Raw genomic sequence first — 24,772 nt, forward strand, 5'->3', positions numbered from 1 at the left:
TTTTAAGTTTAGTATTTGAAATTCGTAATAGATATTACAGAATATGCCAGAAAATTGTCTATGCAAGTCCAGGTTTTAGTATAGTCCGCAAACAATGGTACCTCCCGATATTCAATATTTTGATGATTTAAGCGACATTATTCATCGGAATTGTTTGAAATTTAGTACTTGAAGTTCGAAATGGATACTACAGCCTAAGACAGAAAATTGTCGGTGCAGGTCCACGTCTTCGTTTGGTTCCCATATAACGGTACATCTCGATATTCGGTATTTTGATGATTTTAACGATATTATTTACAAGAAATGTTAAAAATTTGGTATATGAAGTTCGTAATGGATACTATAGCCTAAGACAGAAAATTGTCTATGCAGGTCCACGTCTTCGACTAGCCCCCATATAACAGAAAATTGTCTGTGCAGGTCCACGTTTTGGTATAGCCCCACATAATGGTACCTCCCTATATTCGGTATCTTGGTGATTTTAGCTACATTATTCACCGTTTTATTTTCAAGTTTCGAATTTAAATATTGTAATGGCTTATGACAAAAGTTGCCTATGCATAATGGCTACATTCGGTAAGATTATAACAGACTTTTTACATGTTTCTTTTTATACCCTCTGTTCATAAAATTGCTATAATTTTGCCCAACACTGTTGGTTGGATATTTACCGGCGGCCGCATAAATGGCATCATAACAAAATGATGTAAATAATGTAAACACATACACATACATTTATGCAGCCACCGGTAAATTCCAATAACTAAGCATCGTCAACAGCCAAAACAGGTTTGATGTGACGATGCAAATTTGGCAATAGTTAGTTCTAATCGAATTCTAAGCGCGAACGCGAGTTTCCTCCGAGTGGCAAGTGAAAGTGTCAATACAAAAACACAAAAATAACAAGACTAATAACATAACTTTTAAAAACAAGTAAAAAAGCTGTAAGTTCGGCCAGGCCGAACTTTGAATACCCTCCACCATTTGGTACGAATTTAACAATTTTCAAAAAAAAATAAAAAAATAAAAGGATTTTAAAATTCTGTTAAAATCATGTAGCCGTATATTAGAGTCTATATGGCGACGTGGACCTGCATAGGCAACTTTTGTCACAAGGCAACTTATATCACAATATTCAAATGCGAAACTTGAAAAAAATCTGTTTACAATGTAGATAAAATCGTCAAAATCCTCGAATATAGGGAGGTACCAAGGTGGTTATAAAACGTGGATCTGCACAGAAAATTTTTTTTCATAGGCTGTTATATCGAACTTCACGAACTTCAAATGCGAAATTTGAAACAATTCCGATAAATAATGTCGCCAAAATCATCAAAATACCGAATATCGGGGTGTACCGTTATATGGGGGCTATACGAAGGCGTGGTTCTGCACAGACAATTTTCTGTGATAGGCTGTAGTATTCATTACGAACTTCAAATACCAAATTTGAAACCATTCCGGTAAATAATGTCGCTAAAATCATCAAAATACTGAATATATGGGGGGGGTACCGTTATATGGGGGCTATACGAAGACGTAGACCTATATGGCTTATTTTCTGTCGTAGGATGTAGTATCCATTATGAACTTCAAATACCAAAATTGAAACAATTCCGGTAAATAATGTAGCTAAAATCATCAAAATACCGAATATCGGGAGGTACAGTTATATGGGAGCTATCCGAAGACGTGGACCTATATGGCCCATTTTCAATACCAAAAGTCCTGCAGACATAGTACACATTTGAGTAAAATTTTATCAACCTACTTCATTTCGTTCGGAAGCTAGAGTGATTTCCACAGACGGACAGACGGATAGACGGACGGACATTGATAAATCGACATAGAATTTTATGCTGATCAAGAATATATATACTTTGTGGGGTCTAAAATGTGTATTTCGAGGTGTTACAAACGGAATGACAAACTTAATATACCCTCCATACTATGGTGGAGGGTATAAAAAGAACAGTGAGAAAAAAGAACAGTGAAAAATACAGTGCGGTGCAAAAATAAGTGCAAAGAAAAAAATAAATAAAATAAAATAAACTTTAAAAGTAATTACAAACAAAAATTTTAGAAAAATTAAATTTTTTCTTCTATTTTAAAAAATATGAAATAAAAAAAATTACAATTAAACAAGAAGTCTTAGAAACTAAAGAGACAATAAAAAGAGATACTCAAGAGACAATATAAAGTGACACAAAAAGCAGTGGCAAAGGAAAAGTGCGGATACAGCAGTCAAGAAGAGACGGGCGGACACACGCAGCCCAACAACAACAAACAAGGTACAACATCGAGACCCGGAAAAAACCCAACATCAAAATGAGTACTCGTGAAATTTTCTTTTTTGACACAAAAGGGCATTTCGGGAGCAGGCAAATCTTCAATATTTGCATTGACCCGCATATTCCCATAAGGTTGCAAGATAAGGTTGACACATATTCAAAGCTGCTAGTTGCCCACTCTGACACAGTGAACGAAATTTTCCATTTGGAGCCATTTTTGTGGACGGACATTTGGCTATTGACCCGGGAAAAAAGCAGACAGACATATATTTTTTCAAAAAAAAAGGTAATTTTCAGCCATATACAAATATATATATACTAAAAATCTTGAAATTTTCTGAACGTGGAGGTGAATACATTAGCGCCATATTGACACAAATACATAAGCTTTGAACTTTGGAAAAATTTGGCGTCACCAAACTTGGCAAACATATAAACGCCATATTGCAAAAACTATATACAATTTTTTGGAAACAAAGCGTCACTTGCAATATATAGTCGCCATATTTTTTTGGAAAAATTTGGCGTCATCCGAATACATAAACGAGTAAATAAAACCCGTTTAAAAAATAGCGTCTGGTGGACAGACGAAAAATAACCTAAAATTTTTGTTAAAAATTTGGAAATCAAGCAAGCGTCTGGTGGACACAGCGTGACCGTTGTGCCACTAAAGTATCAATTTTGCCACTTTTTTTGGGCTTTGATACCTTTGTGCCACTTTTTTGAATTTTTGTGCCACTTTTTTATACATTGTGCCACCTTTTTTATACCTTCCACCATAGTAGGAAGGGTATATTATATTTGTCATTCCGTTTGTAACACCTCGAAATACACATTTTAGACCCCACAAAGTATATATATTCTTGCTCAGCATAAAATTCTACGTCGTTTTATCAATGTCCGTCCGTCTGTCCGTATGTGGAAATCACTCTATCTTCCGAACGAAATGAAGTAACGTGAAGTAAGTGCAGGTCTACGTCTTCGTATAGCCCCCATATAACGGTACCCCTGATATTCGGCATTTGGATGATTTTAGCGACATTTTTTATCGGAATTGTTTCAAACTTGGTATTTGAAGTTCGTAATAGATACTAAAGCATATGACAGGAGATTGTCTGTGTAGGTTCACGTCTTCTTATAGCCCCTATATAACGGTACCTCCATATTCGGTATTTTGATAATTTTAGCGACATTATTTACGGGAATTATTTCAAATTCTGTATTTGAACTTCGTAATGGATACTGCAGCCTATGCCTGAAAATTGTCTGTGCAGGTCCACGTTTTATAACCCCAATGCTCCTCCCTATATTCGGTATTTTATTTATTTTAGCTACATTATAAACAAATTTTTTCAAGTTTCGCATTTAAATGTTGTAACAGCTTATGACAAAATTTGCCTATGCAGGTCCACGTCGTCGTATAGACCCTAATATACGGCTACATTCGGTATTTTTAATATTTTAACAGATTTTTTAACCGATTTTTTTTTTTTTTTTTTTTTTTTTTTTTGTAAAAATTTCCAAATTTTTACCACATGGTGGAGGGTATTCAAAGTTCGGTCCGGTTGAACTTATAACTTTTTACTTGTTTTAAATAAAATGTGAAATAAATTGTGCAACTTTCTGTGCCACCATTTAAAGTGATATGTGCCAATTTTTTTAAGAAATGATACTTTTTGTGATCATTGACATTTTTTACACTTTCTTGAAGTCTGCTGAAAATATTTGGATTTGAACCCAAATTATTTTCTTTTGAAATATTTTGCTGGGACATACAATTGTCCGCTGAAATATTTGGACCTTGACCCAAGTCAAAATTTTTGGAAATTTTTGCTCAAATTTTTGGATTTTTGACCCAAATTATTTGTTTGAAATATTTCTGCTGAAATATTTGGATTTTACATACATACATACAGTTTTAAGTAAAAATTTTGAAACTTTTGTTCGACAACCAAACACACATTTTTTCTTTCGTTGAATTTTTTTTTTTTGGATTTTCTGAAACTTTTTGGAACATAAAACTTCTCTTTGACTATCAAACTAGACTTTCCTTTCTTTTTCTTTTTTTTTTGGAAAAAATAGTTTATTGCAGCAAAACATCTCTGGTAATTTCTGCCTTTGAAATTCTCGTTTACACACTTTTGTTTTAAAAACTTTTGATTATTTGTCGGTTTGAAAAAATAAAATCCTTCTGTAAGTGGACTTTAACAGATTTTTTTTTGCTCCTTTTGGCTATAAGTTGACACCTTCTGGCATCCCACCAAACATTTTTAATCAAACCATTCCGGCGTCAAATACAAAGAAAATTTTTGAAATTTTTCAAAAATTTTGAAATTCCTGAAAAGAAACGAAATATAATTTGACTCAAACCAATAAGATAAGATCGTTTTCGTCGACAAAAATTGGAGAAAGAAACTTATCCTCATTTTAAAAATAACAAGTAAAAAAGCTGTAAGTTCGGCCAGGCCGAACTTTGAATACCCTCCACCATTTGGTACGAATTTAACAAATTTCAAAAAAAAAAAAAAATAAAAAAATAAAAGGATTTTAAAATTCTGTTAAAATCATGTAGCCGTATATTAGAGTCTATATGGCGACGTGGACCTGCATAGGCAACTTTTGTCACAAGGCAACTTATATCACAATATTCAAATGCGAAACTTGAAAAAAATCTGTTTACAATGTAGATAAAATCGTCAAAATCCTCGAATATAGGGAGGTACCAAGGTGGTTATAACACGTGGATCTGCACAGAAAAATTTTTTTTCATAGGCTGTTATATCGAACTTCACGAACTTCAAATGCGAAATTTGAAACAATTCCGATAAATAATATCGCCAAAATCATCAAAATACCGAATATCGGGGTGTACCGTTATATGGGGGCTATACGAAGACGTGGACCTGCACAGACAATTTTCTGTCATAGGCTGTAGTATTTATTACGAACTTCAAATGCGAAATTTGAAACAATTCCGGTAAATAGGTTCGCTAAAATCATGAAAATACCGAAGATCGGGGGTACCGTTATATGGGGGCTATACGAAGGCGTGGTTCTGCACAGACAATTTTCTGTGATAGGCTGTAGTATTCATTACGAACTTCAAAAACGAAATATAATTTGACTCAAACCAATAAGATAAGATCGTTTTCGTCGACAAAAATTGGAGAAAGAAACTTATCCTCATTTTAAAAATAACAAGTAAAAAAGCTGTAAGTTCGGCCAGGCCGAACTTTGAATACCCTCCACAATTTGGTACGAATTTAACAATTTTCAAAAAAAATAAAAGGATTTTAAAATTCTGTTAAAATCATGTAGCCGTATATTAGAGTCTATATGGCGACGTGGACCTGCATAGGCAACTTTTGTCACAAGGCAACTTATATCACAATATTCAAATGCGAAACTTGAAAAAAATCTGTTTACAATATAGATAAAATCGTCAAAATCCTCGAATATAGAGAGGTACCAAGGTGGTTATAAAACGTGGATCTGCACAGAAAATTTTTTTTCATAGGCTGTTATATCGAACTTCACGAACTTCAAATGCGAAATTTGAAACAATTACGATAAATAATGTCGCCAAAATCATCAAAATACCGAATATCGGGATGTACCGTTATATGGGGGCTATACGAAGACGTGGACCTGCACAGACAATTTTCTGTCATAGGCTGTAGTATTCATTACGAACTTCAAATGCGAAATTTGAAACAATTCCGGTAAATAGGTTCGCTAAAATCATGAAAATACCGAAGATCGGGGGTACCGTTATATGGGGGCTATACGAAGGCGTGGTTCTGCACAGACAATTTTCTGTGATAGGCTGTAGTATTCATTACGAACTTTAAAAACGAAATATAATTTGACTCAAACCAATAAGATAAGATCGTTTTCGTCGACAAAAATTGGAGAAAGAAACTTATCCTCATTTTAAAAATAACAAGTAAAAAAGCTGTAAGTTCGGCCAGGCCGAACTTTGAATACCCTCCACCATTTGGTACGAATTTAACAATTTTCAAAAAAAATAAAAGGATTTTAAAATTCTGTTAAAATCATGTAGCCGTATATTAGAGTCTATATGGCGACGTGGACCTGCATAGGCAACTTTTGTCACAAGGCAACTTATATCACAATATTCAAATGCGAAACTTGAAAAAAATCTGTTTACAATATAGATAAAATCGTCAAAATCCTCGAATATAGGGAGGTACCAAGGTGGTTATAAAACGTGGATCTGCACAGAAAATTTTTTTTCATAGGCTGTTATATCGAACTTCACGAACTTCAAATGCGAAATTTGAAACAATTACGATAAATAATGTCGCCAAAATCATCAAAATACCCAATATCGGGGTGTACCGTTATATGGGGGCTATACGAAGACGTGGACCTGCACAGACAATTTTCTGTCATAGGCTGTAGTATTCATTACGAACTTCAAATACCAAATTTGAAACCATTCCGGTAAATAATGTCGCTAAAATCATCAAAATACTGAATATTGCGGGGTACCGTTATATGGGGGCTATACGAAGACGTAGACCTACATGGCTTATTTTCTGTCGTAGGATGTAGTATCCATTATGAACTTCAAATACCAAAATAGAAGCAATTCCGGGAAATAATGTGGCTAAAATGATCAAAATACCGAATATCGGGGGGTACCGTTACATGGGGGCTATACGAAGACGTGGACCTACATTGCCCATTTTCTGTTTTATGCTGTAGTATCTATTAGGAACTTTAAATACCAAATTGGAAACAATTCCGGTAAATAATGTAGCTAAAATCATCAAAATACCGAATATCGGGAGGTACAGTTATATGGGAGCTATCCGAAGACGTTGACCTATATGGCCCATTTTCAATACCAAAAGTCCTGCAGACATAGTACACATTTGAGTAAAATTTTATCAACCTACTTCATTTCGTTCGGAAGCTAGAGTGATTTCCACAGACGGACAGACGGACGGACATTGATAAATCGACATAGAATTTTATGCTGATCAAGAATATATATACTTTGTGGGGTCTAAAATGTATATTTCGAGGTGTTACAAACGGAATGACAAACTTAATATACCCTCCATACTATGGTGGAGGGTATAAAATTTTTATAAAAGTTTAAATTCTGAACCAAGTTAGTCCTTTTCATTGGGCAACTTTTCATTTTTGTAACACAACAAAAATTTCGTAAAGGTTAACGCTCAGTTTTCAAAATGGATAAAACGTTAAGCGATAAATTCACAAATTGCGTCAACGATCTTCTGGATTATATTTCAATTTTTTCAATAACCAAACCTGATGACACCGTACGATAAAAATAAACTGAGGAAGCACTATATGGATACCATGGCACCGTACAAAAAAGAGCTGAGTTCAATAAATGGACAAATTCAAAACCTTTTGGATGAAAAGACAAAAGAAAAAATGAAAAAGAGTCAGAGATGTCACAACAAGGAAGGGAAGTGGATTTTACTAATGTATCGCGGCTACCTAAATGTGATACAGACACATTTAAAGGTGGTTATAGGGAATGGCCAACTTTCAGAGATCTATTTTCGGCAATTTACATAAACAACCCAAAATTAAGCAACGTCGAAAAATTATTCCATTTAACGCAAAAGACAGCAGGAGAAGCTAGAGAAATTATTTCACATGTCCCACTAACTAATGATGGATTTACATTGGCATGGAAAAATCTCACAGATCGTTACGAGAATAAACGAATGCAAATTAATGAAGAAATCAAGACACTTTTTAATCTACCTGGAGTTTCTACTGAATCAAGACACACATTCATTCAAGTCACATTCAAAAATTATAACGCACTGTTAATAGGAGCATTCAGACACTGGGGATGCTTGATGTCGACGTTAAAGGATGGATCCGATTTTAATATATATTTGTTCAACAAAATTACCTAGAGGCTTTTTAGAAGAATTCGAGAACTCATTAAGCGATTGTAAACAAATTCCAAAATGGGAACAGTTTGACGCTGTCTTAAAAAACTAATTCAAAACTTTGGAATCAGTTGGAAATATAAAGCCCTCTACATCGAAATTTGCCCAACAAAAACCAAATAGCAATTACACACCTAGACTTTTGAAAACATTTCAAACAAATGTCTCAAAAAATACAAACAACTTTGGAGGAAGACCTACTAATGTAATATTACCTCAACCAAATAAGCCGAAAAATACTCAAACTTGTCAAGTTTGCAAATCAAATCATTTCATAAGAGATTGCAGCGAATTTTTGAAAAAGAGTGTGAATGACAGAATTCACACTTATTCTACAATTGCTTGTCATCAAATCACGGAGTAAAGGATTGCAAAAGTCGCTTTGGCTGCCGTATTTGTACTATGAAACACAATACTTTGTTAAACAAGGGAACGGAAACCCAAACAACCAACTTATACCTAGCTCGAGTGGAAGCACGACCTAGTACTAGTGCTGCTGCTCTTACAAATCAAATACAGTCCACTACAAACCTAGAACCAACTACTATTACTACTTTGACCCTCCAAGATCCGCAAATTTGTGAGCGACAATCTGGAGGAACACCAGTCTTCACAGCAATAGTACAAATTGAAACAAAAGGACAATTTTACGATGCCCGAGCTCTAATAGACTCAGGATCACAATCCACCTTTATTTCGGAAAAGATGAAAAACTTTTTGAAGTTACCTACACCGAATAACTTAGTTCATGTCACTGGCTTAAGTCAATTTGTTTCTGAGACTTCAACAAAATCTTGCTTGTTCACTATGAGATTCAAATACGACCCTAGCTTTAAACTGGAAGTCTGGGCTCCAGTTTTAAAGAACTTACTTATAAATCACAACTTCGAGATGTAACAGCATTAGAACTGGCTGACCCGAAATTTTACGTCAGTCAACCCATCGATTTACTTATTGGAATGGACATAGGACCATTAATATTCACAACTGGAACCCCAATAAAAACATTTGGATCAATTTTCACACAAACAAGTAAAAAAGCTGTAAGTTCGGCCAGGCCGCACTTTGAATACCCTCCACCATTTGGTACAAATTTAACAATTTTCAAAAAAAAAATAAAAAAAAAAAAGGATTTTAAAATTCTGTTAAAATCATGTAGCCGTATATTAGAGTCTATATGGCGACGTGGACCTGCATAGGCAACTTTTGTCACAAGGCAACTTATATCACAATATTCAAATGCGAAACTTGAAAAAAATCTGTTTACAATATAGATAAAATCGTCAAAATCCTCGAATATAGGGAGGTACCAAGGTGGTTATAAAACGTGGATCTGCACAGAAAATTTTTTTTCATAGGCTGTTATATCGAACTTCACGAACTTCAAATGCGAAATTTGAAACAATTACGATAAATAATGTCGCCAAAATCATCAAAATACCGAATATCGGGGTGTACCGTTATATGGGGGCTATACGAAGACGTGGACCTGCACAGACAATTTTCTGTCATAGGCTGTAGTATTCATTACGAACTTCAAATACCAAATTTGAAACCATTCCGGTAAATAATGTCGCTAAAATCATCAAAATACTGAATATTGCGGGGTACCGTTATATGGGGGCTATACGAAGACGTAGACCTACATGGCTTATTTTCTGTCGTAGGATGTAGTATCCATTATGAACTTCAAATACCAAAATAGAAGCAATTCCGGGAAATAATGTGGCTAAAATGATCAAAATACCGAATATTGCGGGGTACCGTTATATGGGGGCTATACGAAGACGTAGACCTACATGGCTTATTTTCTGTCGTAGGATGTAGTATCCATTATGAACTTCAAATACCAAAATAGAAGCAATGGACCTACATTGCCCATTTTCTGTTTTATGCTGTAGTATCTATTAAAAACTTTAAATACCAAATTTGAAACAATTCCGGTAAATAATGTAGCTAAAATCATCAAAATACCGAATATCGGGAGGTACAGTTATATGGGAGCTATCCGAAGACGTGGACCTGCACAGACAATTTTCTGTCATAGACTGTAGTATTCATTACGAACTTCAAATGCGAAATTTGAAACAATTCCGGTAAATAGGTTCGCTAAAATCATGAAAATACCGAAGATCGGGGGTACCGTTATATAGGGGCTATACGAAGGCGTGGTTCTGCACAGACAATTTTCTGTGATAGGCTGTAGTATTCATTACGAACTTCAAATACCAAATTTGAAACAATTCCGGTAAATAATGTCGCTAAAATCATCAAAATACTGAATATTGCGGGGTACCGTTATATGGGGGCTATACGAAGACGTAGACCTACATGGCTTATTTTCTGTCGTAGGATGTAGTATCCATTATGAACTTCAAATACCAAAATAGAAGCAATGGACCTACATTGCCCATTTTCTGTTTTATGCTGTAGTATCTATTAAAAACTTTAAATACCAAATTTGAAACAATTCCGGTAAATAATGTAGCTAAAATCATCAAAATACCGAATATCGGGAGGTACAGTTATATGGGAGCTATCCGAAGACGTGGACCTATATGGCCCATTTTCAATACCAAAAGTCCTGCAGACATAGTACACATTTGAGTAAAATTTTATCAACCTACTTCATTTCGTTTGGAAGCTAGAGTGATTTCCACAGACGGACAGACGGATAGACGGACAAACGGACGGACATTGATAAATCGACATAGAATTTTATGCAGATCAAGAATATATATACTTTGTGGGGTCTAAAATGTATATTTCGAGGTGTTACAAACGGAATGACAAACTTAATATACCCTCCATACTATGGTGGAGGGTATAATAATTTGTATGTTGATGATGTATTAGCTGGCGGCTACACTGAAGATGAATCAATAAAAGCTCGAAAAGAATTAACTGCTGCTTTAGACTCTGCTGGTTTTACACTAATGAAATGGGCGTCAAATGATCACGAAATAATACAAGATATTCCACATGAACATTTGCTACCACTCAATTGGCTAGACATTTCCGAAGATGCTTCAAGTAAGACCCTTGGAATTCGATGGAATATCTCAGGCGATTATTTTTCGTTTACACCACCTTCAATGGAAAATAAAAATATTTCTTCAAAAAGAGAAGTTTTATCAACTATAGCTAAATTGTTTGACCCATGTGGATGGCTGGCACCGGTGGTCGTCGTAGCCAAGTTAATAATGCAACAAATCTGGCTAGACAAAATTGACTGGGATGATCAATTAAAGCCAATAACTCAAATAAACTGGAACAATTTTGTCAAAAATAGCACAGATATTGAATATCTCAGAGTTCCTCGTTGGATTCAATATACGTTAGATGGTTCTGTCGAGATTCATGGATTTTGTGACGCGTCAGAAAGGGCGTATGGAGCCACTCTTTATATTCGGGTGGAAAATACTGACCATAAGACACATTCTTATTAGCAGCAAAGACTCGTGTCGCTCCTATTAAAAAAATTATCAATACCCAGACTCGAGTGATGCGGGGCAGTATTACTATCAAAATTAGCTAAATTCATTGTAAATAGCCTACAAATATCAAAATATTCGACACAATTTTGGACCGATTCTACCATCGTCTTAGCATGGTAAGAAAGCCTCCTTGTCATTGCAGCACATTTGTTGGAAATAGAATCTCGGAAAGTGCTGATAATGTTGGACAAAAAAATTGGAGACATGTTGATTCGGAAAATAATCCAGCTGATATTGCGAGCCGTGGATGTTCGCGTGCAGAGCTAAAAACTAGTGATCTCTGGTGGCAGGGACCTCAATGGCTCAGAATGTCAAAAGACCGTTGGTCATCGTATGACATCCCAAATGACACAAATTTGGAAGCCAAAACGGAAAAGTCATGACCCTTTTCGCGGAAAAGGAAGACCCTTTAAAAAATTTTCTGCTCTTTATCTAAAGTTTATCGATCATACGCATATGCTCTAAGACTCTGGAAAAATACTGGAACAAATAGGCAACACCTTCGCGCCTCATCAAAAGGCCTTACTTCAGATGAAATCCAAGATGGAAAACGATCTTGCATAATTCGTACCCAGAAATTCGTATATGCAGACGAATACAACTCACTTATGAAAAAGACTCAAATTTCTCCTTCAAGTCCTCTGTTGACACTCAACCCGTTTATAGACTCAAAGGGTATTATTAGAGCAAATGGCCGATAGGTACAATCGTCAGCCCTTACCTATAGCGAACGTCACCCAATAATATTACCATATGACGCAAAACTTAGCAAATTATTGGTCGAATTCATTCTTAAGGTTACTTTACACAGGGGTAATCAATTAATGACCCGAGTATTAAGGTCCGAATTCTGGATATTTGGACTCAAGTCGCTTATCAAACAAACAATACGAAAATGTCGAATCTGCTTAATTCACAAAAAACAAACCCAAACACAAATAATGGCTTCGCTACCACCCGAACGCACTTTTCTTTCTCGACCCTTTACAAACACAGGGGGAGATTTTGCAGGACCTTTTAACATTAAAAGTTACTCAGGAAGAGCCTGCTTTATTACAAAAGGCTACGTTTGCCTTTTTGTCTGTTTCGCCACTAAGGCTATACATTTAGAACCCACAAGCGATTTGTCAACATATGCATTTCTTGCCGCTTTTTCTAGGTTTATAAGTCGGCGAGGTTGTCCGTCTTGTATGTTTTCGGACAACGGAACTAATTTTGCGGGAGCGGTTGATCTATTAAAGCGAGATAGATTAGCTTTCGTGAAGAATATTCAAAATAGCACAATTCAAAATAATTTCACTCAAAATCTTACTTGGAAATTTATTCCTCCTGGTGCTCCGTACATGGGCGGTTTGTGGGAAGCTGGCGTCAAATCATTTAAAATTCATTTGCGAAAAAGTATCCCAAAAATGAATTTTACCTTTGAAGAATTTACCACAATTTTATCAAGAATTGAAGGGTGTCTTAATTCGCGACCCTTAAGTCCTGCTAGCGACGACCCAACGACCTTTCCCCTTTGACACCTGGTCATTTCTTAATAGGAACACCTATTCTTACCCCAGCTGAATACAGATTTAAGCTTAGTCAATCGTTGGAAAAGACTCAAAGTTATTTCGCAATATTTTTGTAACAGATGGAAGTTAGAATATCTTCACGAACTTCACAGAAGAACTAAATGAAAATATGAAGAAGAGAATATCAAAGAAGTAGATTTAGTTGTCGTAAAAGGTGATAGATTGGCTCCGCATGAATGGAAGTTAGGTCGTATCGAAAAAACGTATCCAGGTAGTGACCGAAATACAAGGGTAGACATACGGACATAAAGTGGCAACATTAGCAGACCCATTACAAAAATTGTCAAATTGTTTTCCGACTGACTAGTCGGATTCTCACTCAAAAAAGAATTTAGTACTCGCCTTAATTTCTTTTCAGATATGGCCGCTTACTTGCCCAACCAGGACTGCAGTCTAGACGATAGCAGCCGTAGCCCAGACTCACCTGCCCGTCCCACAGCAAGAAGCGCCAATCGACCCATACGGCCCATCCATCGTCCCAGATCCACATCCCCTGAAAGGCGACAGAGAATTCGATCCGACGTAAGACCCCGCCAACGCCAAGAAACACCAAGCTATTGGCAATATTCATGTGGGCTCTGCCAAGATGACCATGCCCTCAGTGCCTGTGAGAGGTTCCGCAGACAGACACCCTTCCAGCGGTATGAGACCGTGGAGCGTCGGGGGTATTGCCGAAATTGCCTGGCGAGAAGTCATTTGGCCCCCGACTGCCCGTCTTTAACTGGTTGCCGGAGATGCAACGACCGGCACCATACCCTATTGCACGGGGCGTCATCAATTAGATGAGGTATCCCTGAATATAGAAGCCGTCACCACCCCAGCCTTCGCATGGGATTTGGTTTTTGTACCGACGGCTATGGTACGCATAACGGCCGAGGGCATGGAGGGGTTCAGCATGCTGCAAGCCATTATTAGACAATCTGCGACGATGTCTAAGATTTCGTACGCCGCGTTCCGTCGCTTGGGTCTGCAGTCGCGGAGCTACAAAGGGGAGCGATTCACCACCTTCACCGTTTCGCCCCGCCGCACGAACAGTACTTGGAGTCTGAAGGTAAATGCGGTAATTATCGAAGATCTCCCAAGACGCATATACTCGGTCCCAATACTTGAAGACCCCACTAGATGCTTCACGAGCTACGCCTTAGCTGACCCTGATCCCAGAGGAAATAGTCCGTTCGATGTGGAACTGGGAGCGGACACGTACTCCGCCATAAGGAAAGATGGGTGTACAGCAGCAGGAATTGGCGATGTCCTGGCTTACAATACACAATTGGGCTACGTGTTTGCCGGATCCATCAAGAACATGCCGAGGAATTGAAGAATCGTGGATCTGCACAGAAAATTTTTTTTCATAGGCTGTTATATCGAACTTCACGAACTTCAAATGCGAAATTTGAAACAATTCCGATAAATAATGTCGCCAAAATCATCAAAATACCGAATATCGGGGTGTACCGTTATATGGGGGCTATACGAAGACGTGGACCTACACATGCAATGTTTCGCCAACGGAGCTAGAACCCATTATGACCTACAAATACCAATTTTTAATAAATATGTGGCAAAAACTATCTAAATACCGAATATCGGGAGGTACCGTTATATGGGGGCGATACCAAAACGTGGACCTATAATTACAATGACTCGCCACGGCATTTTAATGGTTGCTGTCACATTTCTTCTAATGTTTCCTTTACCCTAAGGTGGAGGGTATTAAAAGTTTGGCCCGACCGAACACAATGTTTTTTTACATGTTTTTTTTTTTTTTGTAAAAATTGCCAAATTTTTGCTCTACGATAGTGAAGTGAAAAATATTTCGTTTAAGAAATTCGAAAATTAATTTCACATTTTTATAGGACATGATTGTAGTAATCTAGCATAGTGTCTACGTGTTTCTCTTGTTTCCTAGCCCCATGACGTGGTGGATAGTAGTTGAGGGCTTTGCTAATTTCCCGTTGCGAAATTTCCGTCATATGTCAAAATTCTAATTATTGTGTGATTTTTATTTTTATGAGTTTTCGTTAGTTTCCATTCCATCCATAATTTGTGCTGGTGCTGTTTACGCTGAATTTGCAATTCCAACATAGTATCGGTTACCTGTATATATCCTAGTTTACCTGACATTCATTTCTTCACTTTACACATATTTGAGTCTATCCCACCTTCCAACAAGGTGTTGGTGTTATTGTCTTCCATCGGTGTAGTGTAATTGTCTTCCATTTAGTGTTACATTTTACTGAGTACCTCCCACAATACACCCAAAACCTCTGCATTAAGCCTAAAGTTTGCAACAGATCCCATATGAGCTCTAGTTTAAATAAAGTTTAAACGTATTAACTAAAGTTTTTGTCGGGTCCTGTTCTATCTTGTCAACAACAGTAAAAAGCCCAAAATATTCAGACAACTCTACATACCAAATATTGATTGATTCTTCTCAGGTCGGAGAGATTGGTAGATTGACATGTTTCTAGGATTAAAACATTTTTAAGTAGATTTTGGCTGATAGTAAAATGTTTAATTTTTTGTACTTTTCGAATCCTTTCTGAAACGGATTTTCGTTTCAATATAAATAAATATATCTACAAAAATTAGAACAATACCTCTTCGTAGTAGCTTCATATTACTGAAAAGTATCTAATTTTCTCCCGTATAATACGAATTCTCAAAATGTGTGTTCAGTATAACTGCTTTGATTGAGACTGAAAGCTTATGTTATGCTATCAAATATTCTATCGACGTACTGGTTACCTGATTAATACTCCAACACTTTTAGACCCCACAAAGTATATATATATTGTTGATTATGGAACAGTGTGGCTTGTTTGTTCGGGATACCGTAGTATTTTGTTGTTGCAAAATGGTCAGGCTTATCCCTTTATTGTTGTTTTTATAAAAACAACGTTTGTTTATTAGTGGAGAACAATGGTAATGTTTACCAAGGGGTAAGGCAGGGAATACCTATTGTTGATTATCATAAAATTCGAAATAAAAAAACAAAAATTGGAAATAACTCTAGCTTCCGAACGAAATGAAGTAGGTTGATAACATTTTACTCAAATGTAAATTATGTTGCAGGACTTTTGGTATTTAAAATGGGCCATTTAGGTTCAGGTTTTGTCATAGCCCCCACATAACAGTACATCCCCATATTCGGTATTTCGATGATTTTAGCGACATTTTTTCACCAAAATTGTTTGAAATTTAGTACTTGAAATTCGTAATGGATACTACAGCCTAAAACAGAAAATAGCTTCCGAACGAAATGAAGTAGGTTAATAACATTTTACTGAAATGTAAATTATGTTGCAGGACGTTAGGTATTTAAAATGGGCTATGTAGGTCCACGTTTTGGTATAGCCCCCATATAATGATACCTCCTTATTTTCGGTATATTGATGATTTTAGCGACATTATTCACCGGAATTGTTTCAAGTTTAGTATTTGAAATTCGTAATGGATATTACAAAATATGCCTGAAAATTGTCTGTAACAGTCCAGGTTTTAGTATAGTCCGCAAATAATTGTGCCTCCCAATATTCAATATTTTAGCGATTTTAGCGACATTTTTCATCGGAATTGTTTGACATTTAGTACTTTAAGTTCGTAATGGATACTGCAGCCTAAGACAGAAAAGTGTCCCTGCCTGTCCACGTCTTCATGTAGTTCCCATATAACGATATTCGGTAGTTTGATGACATTATTCACCGGAATTGTTTCAAATGTGGTATTTAAAGTTCGTAATGAATACTACAGCCTACGACAAAAAATGGTCTATGCAGGTCCACATCTTCGCCTAGCCCCCATATAAAATAAAATTGGCTGTGCAGGTCCACGTTTTGGTATAGCCCCACATAATAGTACCTACATATATTCGGAATTTTGATGATTTTAGCTACATTATTCACCGTCTCATTTTCAAGTTTCGAATTTGAATATTGTAATGGCTTATGATAAAAGTTGCCTGTGTAGGTCCACTTCGTCGTATATACCCTATTATTACGGCTACATTCGGTAAGATTAAAACAAACATTTTACATGTTTATTTTTTTTTAATTTGAAAATTGCCAAATACGTTCAAAATGGTGGAGAGTATTTAAAGCTCGGCCCGGCTGGTTCTCAAAATTCTAAATATTTCAAGGTTTGTTGTATGATTTTTATTTTTATGCCTTTTCGTAAGTTTCCTTCCGTGCGTAAATGTTTGCTGGTGCTGCATTACTTGGATTTGCAATTTAAACTATGTATCGGTCATTTGAATATATTTTAGTTGTCCTGATAATCATTTTTTCACTTCGTTCCCGCAAACTTGATTTTTAGCACGTAACTTCCTATATTCAATAATTCACATCTCTGAATTATTAAATATGGGCTATATCCTGAACTTGCCAAATAGGTATATAATCGTTTAATACTTCAAGATTGTACCGGGTAGGCGTGAATGACCTGACAAACAGTTACCAAGTTCCTTAATTTATAGACTTGCTCCCATATAAACTTAAATTACAATTATTAGTATATTTAACTCTGCAGCCTAAAACACATTCGGCAGTGCTGTGGCTAATTATATAACTTCAGCCTTTTTGGAATGTGAGCCCACGAGCAACTAGGCTTGTTTATTAACAACGAATTTTATTTTCAGGAGTTTTTGTAAGACTCCATACCAACCATAATTTGTGCTGGAGCTGTATTCCTTGAATTTGCAATTCCAACTTTATATGGGTCACCTGTATGTATTGAAGTTGTCCTGATATTCATTTCTTCACTTTATACATATTTAGGTCTATCCCATCTGTACTATATCACTTAAATCTGTACTATATCACTAAAGAGGGGTGTAAATATAAAAAGTATTAATTTAAATTGCAATATCATTCTTGAAAATAAAATTGGCTTTATTATATTTTAACTAGATAAACTTGAAACTATAACAAGTTAAAAAGCAGTAAGTTTGAATACCCTCCACCATTTTGAACGCATTAGGTAATTTTCAAAAAATAAAAATAGCCATTAAATTGGAGTCTATTTTTTTCGAAAAATAAAAATAGCCGTTACATTGGGGTCTATTCGACGTGGACCTACATTGGCATAGTTTGTTATAAGCCATTACCATATTATAAATGGGTATAATGTAGCATCTTCAAAATACCATATATAGGCAGGTACCGTTATATCGGAGCTATACGAATACCTGGACCTGCATAGACAATTTTCTGTTACAGGCTATAGCATTCATTACGAACTTCAAATACGATAACTCAAACAATTTCGGTGAGTATTGTACCTAAAATCGTCAAAATACCGAATATAGGGAGGCACTGCTATATGAGGCCAATACAAAGACCTGGACGTGCATAAAACACTTTGTGTCACAGACTGTAGTTCCCATTACGAACTCTAAATACGTAATTCGAAACTACTCCGGTGAATAATGAAGCTAAAATCATCAAAATACCGAATATTGCGTGGTGCCGTTATAGGGGGCTATATAATAAAAGTTGTCTGTGTAGGTCCACTTCGTCGTATATACCCTATTAATACGGCTACATTCGGTAAGATTAAAACAAACATTTTACATGTTTATTTTTTTTAATTTGAAAATTGCCAAATACGTTCAAAATGGTGGAGAGTATTTAAAGCTCGGCCCGGCTGGTTCTCAAAATTCTAAATATTTCAAGGTTTGTTGTATGATTTTTATTTTTATGCCTTTTCGTAAGTTTCCTTCCGTCCGTAAATGTTTGCTGGTGCTGCATTACTTGGATTTGCAATTTAAACTATGTATCGGTCATTTGAATATATTTTAGTTGTCCTGATAATAATTTTTTCACTTCGTTCCCGCAAACTTGATTTTTAGCACGTAACTTCCTATATTCAATAATTCACATCTCTGAATTATTGAATATGGGCTATATCCTGAACTTGCCAAATAGGTATATAATCGTTTAATACTTCAAGATTGTACCGGGTAGGCGTGAATGACCTGACAAACAGTTACCAAGTTCCTTAATTTATAGACTTGCTCCCATATAAACTTAAATTCCAATTATTAGTATATTTAACTCTGCAGCCTAAAACACATTCGGCAGTGCTGTTGCTAATTATATAACTTCAGCCTTTTTGGAATGTGAGCCCACAAGCAACGTGGCTTGTTTATTAACAACGAATTTTATTTTCAGGAGTTTTCGTAAGATTCCATACCAACCATAATTTGTGCTGGTGCTGTATTCCTTGAATTTGCAATTCCAACTTTATATTGGTCACCTGTATATATTGAAGTTGTCCTGATATTCATTTCTTCACTGTATACATATTTAGGTGTATCCCATCTGTACTATATCACTAAAATCTGTACTATATCACTAAAGAGGGGTGTAAATATAAAAAGTATTAGTTTAAATTGCAATATCATTCTTGAAAATAAAATTGGCTTTATTATATTTTAACTAGATAAACTTGAAACTATAACAAGTTAAAAAGCAGTAAGTTTGAATACCCTCCACCATTTTGAACGAATTAGGTAATTTTCAAAAAATAAAAATAGCCATTAAATTGGGGTCTATTTTTTTTCGAAAAATAAAAATAGCCGTTACATTGGGGTCTATTCGACGTGGACCTACATTGGCATTGTTTGTTATAAGCCATTACCATATTATAAATGGGTATAATGTAGCATCTTCAAAATACCATATATAGGGAGGTACCGTTATATCGGAGCTATACGAATACTTGGACCTGCATAGACAATTGTCTGTCACAGGCTGTAGCATTCATTACGAACTTCAAATACGATAACTCAAACAATTTCGGTGAGTATTGTACCTAAAATCGTCAAAATACCGAATATAGGGAGGCACTGCTATATGAGGCCAATACAAAGACCTGGACGTGCATAAAACATTTTGTGTCACAGACTGTAGTTCCCATTACGAACTCTAAATACGTAATTCGAAACTACTCCGGTGAATAATGAAGCTAAAATCATCAAAATACCGAATATTGCGTGGTGCCGTTATAGGGGGCTATACGAAGACAATTTTATGTCATAAGCTGCGATCTGCAATCCCAACATAGTATCGGTTACCTGTATATATCCCAGTTTACCTGACATTAATTTCTTCACTTTACACATATTTGAGTCTATCCCACCTTCCAACAAGGTGTTGGTGTTGTTGTCTTCCATCGGTGTAGTGCAAGTGTCTTCCATTTTGTGTTCCATTTTACTGAGTACCTCCAATAATACACCCAAAACCTCTGTATTAAGCCTAAATTTTCGTTTCAATATAAATAAATATAAATAAATATATCTACAAAAATTAGTACAATACCTCTTCGTAGTAGCTTCATATTACTGAAAATGTATCTAATTTTAATTTTTAATTTTAATTTTAATTTTTATAATACGAATTCTCAAAATGTGTGTTCAGTATAACTACTTTGATTGTGACTGAAAGCTTATGTTATGCTATCAAATATTCTATCGACGTACTACTTACCTGATTAATACTCCAACTCTTTTAGACCCCATAAAGTATATATATTGTTGATCATCATAAAATTCGATTTGGCGATGTCCGTGCGTCAGTGGAAATAACTGTAGCTTCCGAACGAAATGAAGTAGGTTGATAACATTTTACTCAAATGTAAATTATGTTGCAGGACTTTTGGTATTTAAAATGGGTTATTTAGGTCCACGTTTTGTCATAGCCCCCACATAACAGTACATCCGGATATTCGGTATTTCGATGATTTTAGCTACATTTTTCACCAAAATTGTTTGAAATTTAGTACTTGAAGTTCGTAATGGATACTACAGCCTAAAACAGAAAATTGCTTCCGAACGAAATGAAGTAGGTTAATAACATTTTACTGAAATGTAAATTATGTTGCAGGACGTTAGGTATTTAAAATGGGCTATGTAGGTCCACGTTTTGGTATAGCCCCCATATAATGATACCTCCTTATTTTCGGTATATTGATGATTTTAGCGACATTATTCACCGGAATTGTTTCAAGTTTAGTATTTGAAATTCGTAATGGATATTACAAAATATGCCTGAAAATTGTCTGTGAAAGTCCAGGTTTTAGTATAGTCCGCAAATAATTGTGCCTCCCAATATTCAATATTTTAGCGATTTTAGCGACATTTTTCATCGGAATCGTTTGACATTTAGTACTTTAAGTTCGTAATGGATACTGCAGCCTAAGACAGAAAATTGTCTCTGCCTGTCCACGTCTTCGTGGAGTTCCCATATAACGGTACATCCCTATATTCGGTATTTTGATGACATTTGTTCGCGGAAGAAATGAACGCACCGTTTGAATATTTTTACTACACTGAATTTATTTATTAAAAATATTTCTTAAGAACTAGTTATGATAATATGACTTAACCTAAATTATCATTAAGTGCAAATGAGAGAGAAATAGATTCTAACTGTACATATGCATATGCACCATGCCACCATAAACCTTAGGGGGAGGTCATACACACACATAGCTATCTTACATGTGGCAAGCAAACATGCTGCACTTGCTTATCAGTCTGAGTAAAGATTACATCCCATAATCTAACTCCACCATAACACATGCAGCAATTGAAAATTCTGTATTATTTATTTCTAAATCGAAGGTCTGCTCACTACAGTTTCTTATCTTATTTAAAGACCCCCACCTGCTTGCCCCTTTGGTGTTTGTATTTATTTGTGGACTGTACATTTGTTAACAATAGATTTCCTTTCCACAACTTATCTCCTCTATTCAACTAAAATAATTTTATGAAATATGTTCACTCATCCGTGAACAACATTATTCGCCGGAATTGTTTCAAATTTGGTATTTAAAGTTCGCAATGAATACTACCGCCTACGACAGAAAATTGTCTATGCAGGTCCACGTCTTCGTCTAGACCACATATAAAGTCACCACCCGATATTTGGTACTTGAATTTCGTAATCGATAGTACCGCCCAATACAGAATATTGTCGTTGCATTGAATTGTTGCAGAATTGTTTCAAATTTGTTATATGAAGTTATTAAAACGCGAGGATTATAGAATTCTAGTTAATTTATTCTTCAATTTGTATGTGTAACAAATTATATGTGTTTCGTGCAAAGAATAGACAATGAATCAAATTTTCTTTCAATAACATATTTTCAATACAAAAAACCAAAGCCTTCTTTATATAAGAATAGTAGTGGATTGCTTCGTTTCCACAACACCTCCCCTCGAAGTAAATACACTACTGTCCTTGATTCTCTAAACTCAAGTTTTTCGAACAAAAGTTATGCTTGTTTCTGTTGAGTCCTTTTGTCAGCAAGTCAGCAGGCATATTCTCCGTTGAGAGATATTTAAGTGATATTTCTTTATTTTTGACACAATCGCGTACGAAATGTTGACGAATATCAATATGTTTTGTACGGGCGCTGTATCCGAAATTTTGTGCAAGTTTTTGAGCACTTTGACTGTCATAATACAGAATGATATCACCTGTATTCAAACCAATACTCTTCAAAATTCCTTTCAAGTAAAGAGCCTCTTTAGTTGCCTCAGTTATAGCAATATATTCAGCCTCTGTACTGGAAAGCGAAACCGTTCTCTGTTTTCGTGCTTCCCAACTAATTGCACCTCCAGCCAGTATAAATGCATAGCCAGAATATGAACGACGATCGGACATATTTCCACCCCAATCGGCGTCGACTACTCCAAATAAATCTGTATTCGTTTTCTTGTATAAAAGCCCACAATCAAGAGTTCCTTTCAAATACCTCAGTATTCTTTTAACTGCTTTCCAATGTTCTTCGCTGTAGTTTGTATTGAACTGACTCATAAAATTTACCGCATATGCAATATCAGGCCGCGTTGTGACTGCTAAAAACATTAATGCTCTTATTAACTTCTGATATGGATACTTAGACATGGTTACTTTACACATTTTTGACGGTACTGCCAATTTGCAATTTGCTTCCATGGGCGTCGAGGAGGGTTTACAATCGGTCATACCAAAACGATCAAGTAACAATTCGGCGTACTTACGTTGAGACAGAAACACCTCATTTAAATCACAATTTTGTTCAAATGTTATCCCCAAACATTCCTTTACTTGACCAATATCCTTCATATCAAACGACTTGGATAGTGACAACTTTATGGAGTTTATCCATTTCGGATCATTGGAAGCCAACAATAAGTCGTCAACATATATGGAAATCAATAAAATCTTATTCCCTTCTCTTTTCGATAATAAACACGGATCTTGCGTACATGGTTTCAGACCTAATGATTTCAATTCCGCTGTCAATTTGTAGTACCACATGAGACAAGATTGGCGCAAACCATAAAAAGCTTTATTTAGCTTACAAACAGGATATTTCTTATTCTTCAAATCTTTAAGCCATCTGCAACCAATTTCTTTTGCCTCTTCGCTGCATTTCTTAATAGATTTGTCATCTTTCATTCTTGACAGCATTGGCTCTAGTTCATCGGGAACTTGCATGTATACGTTTTCATCTAACTCGCCATTAAGGTAGACCGTCACGACATCCATTTGATGGATTTCCAGATTAAATTCTGCTGCTAAAGCTGCTACAAGTCTAATTGACGATGATTGCGCAACTGGAGAGTAGGTTTCGTGGAAATCTTCACCGGGTCGTTGTGCATATCCTTTTGCCACCAATCGGACTTTTTTCTTCCCGTCTCCGTTTGTTCGAAATACCAATCGACTTCCCACAATAGTCCTTTCAGGCGGTTTCTCAACTATTTCCCAAGTATTGTTCTTAATTTGGGACATATATTCGTCTTCTATGGCCTTTTCCCATTCATTTGCATCTCGGCTTTTTAATGCTTCATCTATTGTTGTCGGATCACTTAGATTAGACAAATATGAGAACTCACACTCTTCGAACGTTTCATCCTCTGTAAGCCCATGCTGATCCGTTTCCTCATTATTTTGCTCTTTATGGAATAATTTTCTTGGTCTTCCCTTTTTCCAGCTCTTTCAAGTTTCGGACGTCCTCTGGATCTCTTTTGAGTTCGTGCAATTTCAATTATTGTTTCGTTTTCAACGTCACTTGACATACCTTCATTTGAAGTTTCCTCTTGTTGCTCGTATCCTGGAGTCTTATCTTCATACTCAATTTCAATTTCATCGCATGGCCTAGTTTCGTAGAAGCCATCATAGGACTTTCCAAATCCATTCTCATTTATAAATTTGACGTCTCTACTGATAATAACATCTCCTTTCCGCGGACACCAAATACGATAGGCTTTTGACTCTGAGGAATAGCCCACAAAAACACACAATTCAGATCTTGATTCAAATTTAGATTTGGCCTTCTTATTTAAAACATAACCCTTGGAACCAAATACTTGCATGTGCATCAGGGTAGGTTTTTTATCTGTCCACACTTTGTACGGTATTTCTCCTGTAGCTGAAGTAACACATCGATTTCTA

The 24,772-nt window shown here is 35.8% G+C and overlaps 1 protein-coding gene across 1 annotated transcript in view; it reads left to right on the forward strand.

The window, feature by feature from the left end:
- LOC131803484 (uncharacterized) overlaps positions 1 to 14,646 on the forward strand; it is a 31,841-nt gene extending 17,195 nt beyond the window's left edge. The window contains exons 3-4 of the mRNA XM_059124844.1: positions 13,687 to 13,935; positions 14,063 to 14,646. Of these exons, the coding sequence (XP_058980827.1) occupies positions 13,687 to 13,935; positions 14,063 to 14,646 (833 nt within the window). The remainder of the gene's footprint in view (positions 1 to 13,686; positions 13,936 to 14,062) is intronic.
- Positions 14,647 to 24,772: the final 10,126 nt, after the last annotated feature.

This window comes from Musca domestica, unplaced genomic scaffold (genome assembly GCF_030504385.1).
Source record: "Musca domestica strain aabys unplaced genomic scaffold, Musca_domestica.polishedcontigs.V.1.1 30, whole genome shotgun sequence".
In the NCBI taxonomy this organism is placed as follows: domain Eukaryota; kingdom Metazoa; phylum Arthropoda; class Insecta; order Diptera; family Muscidae; genus Musca; species Musca domestica.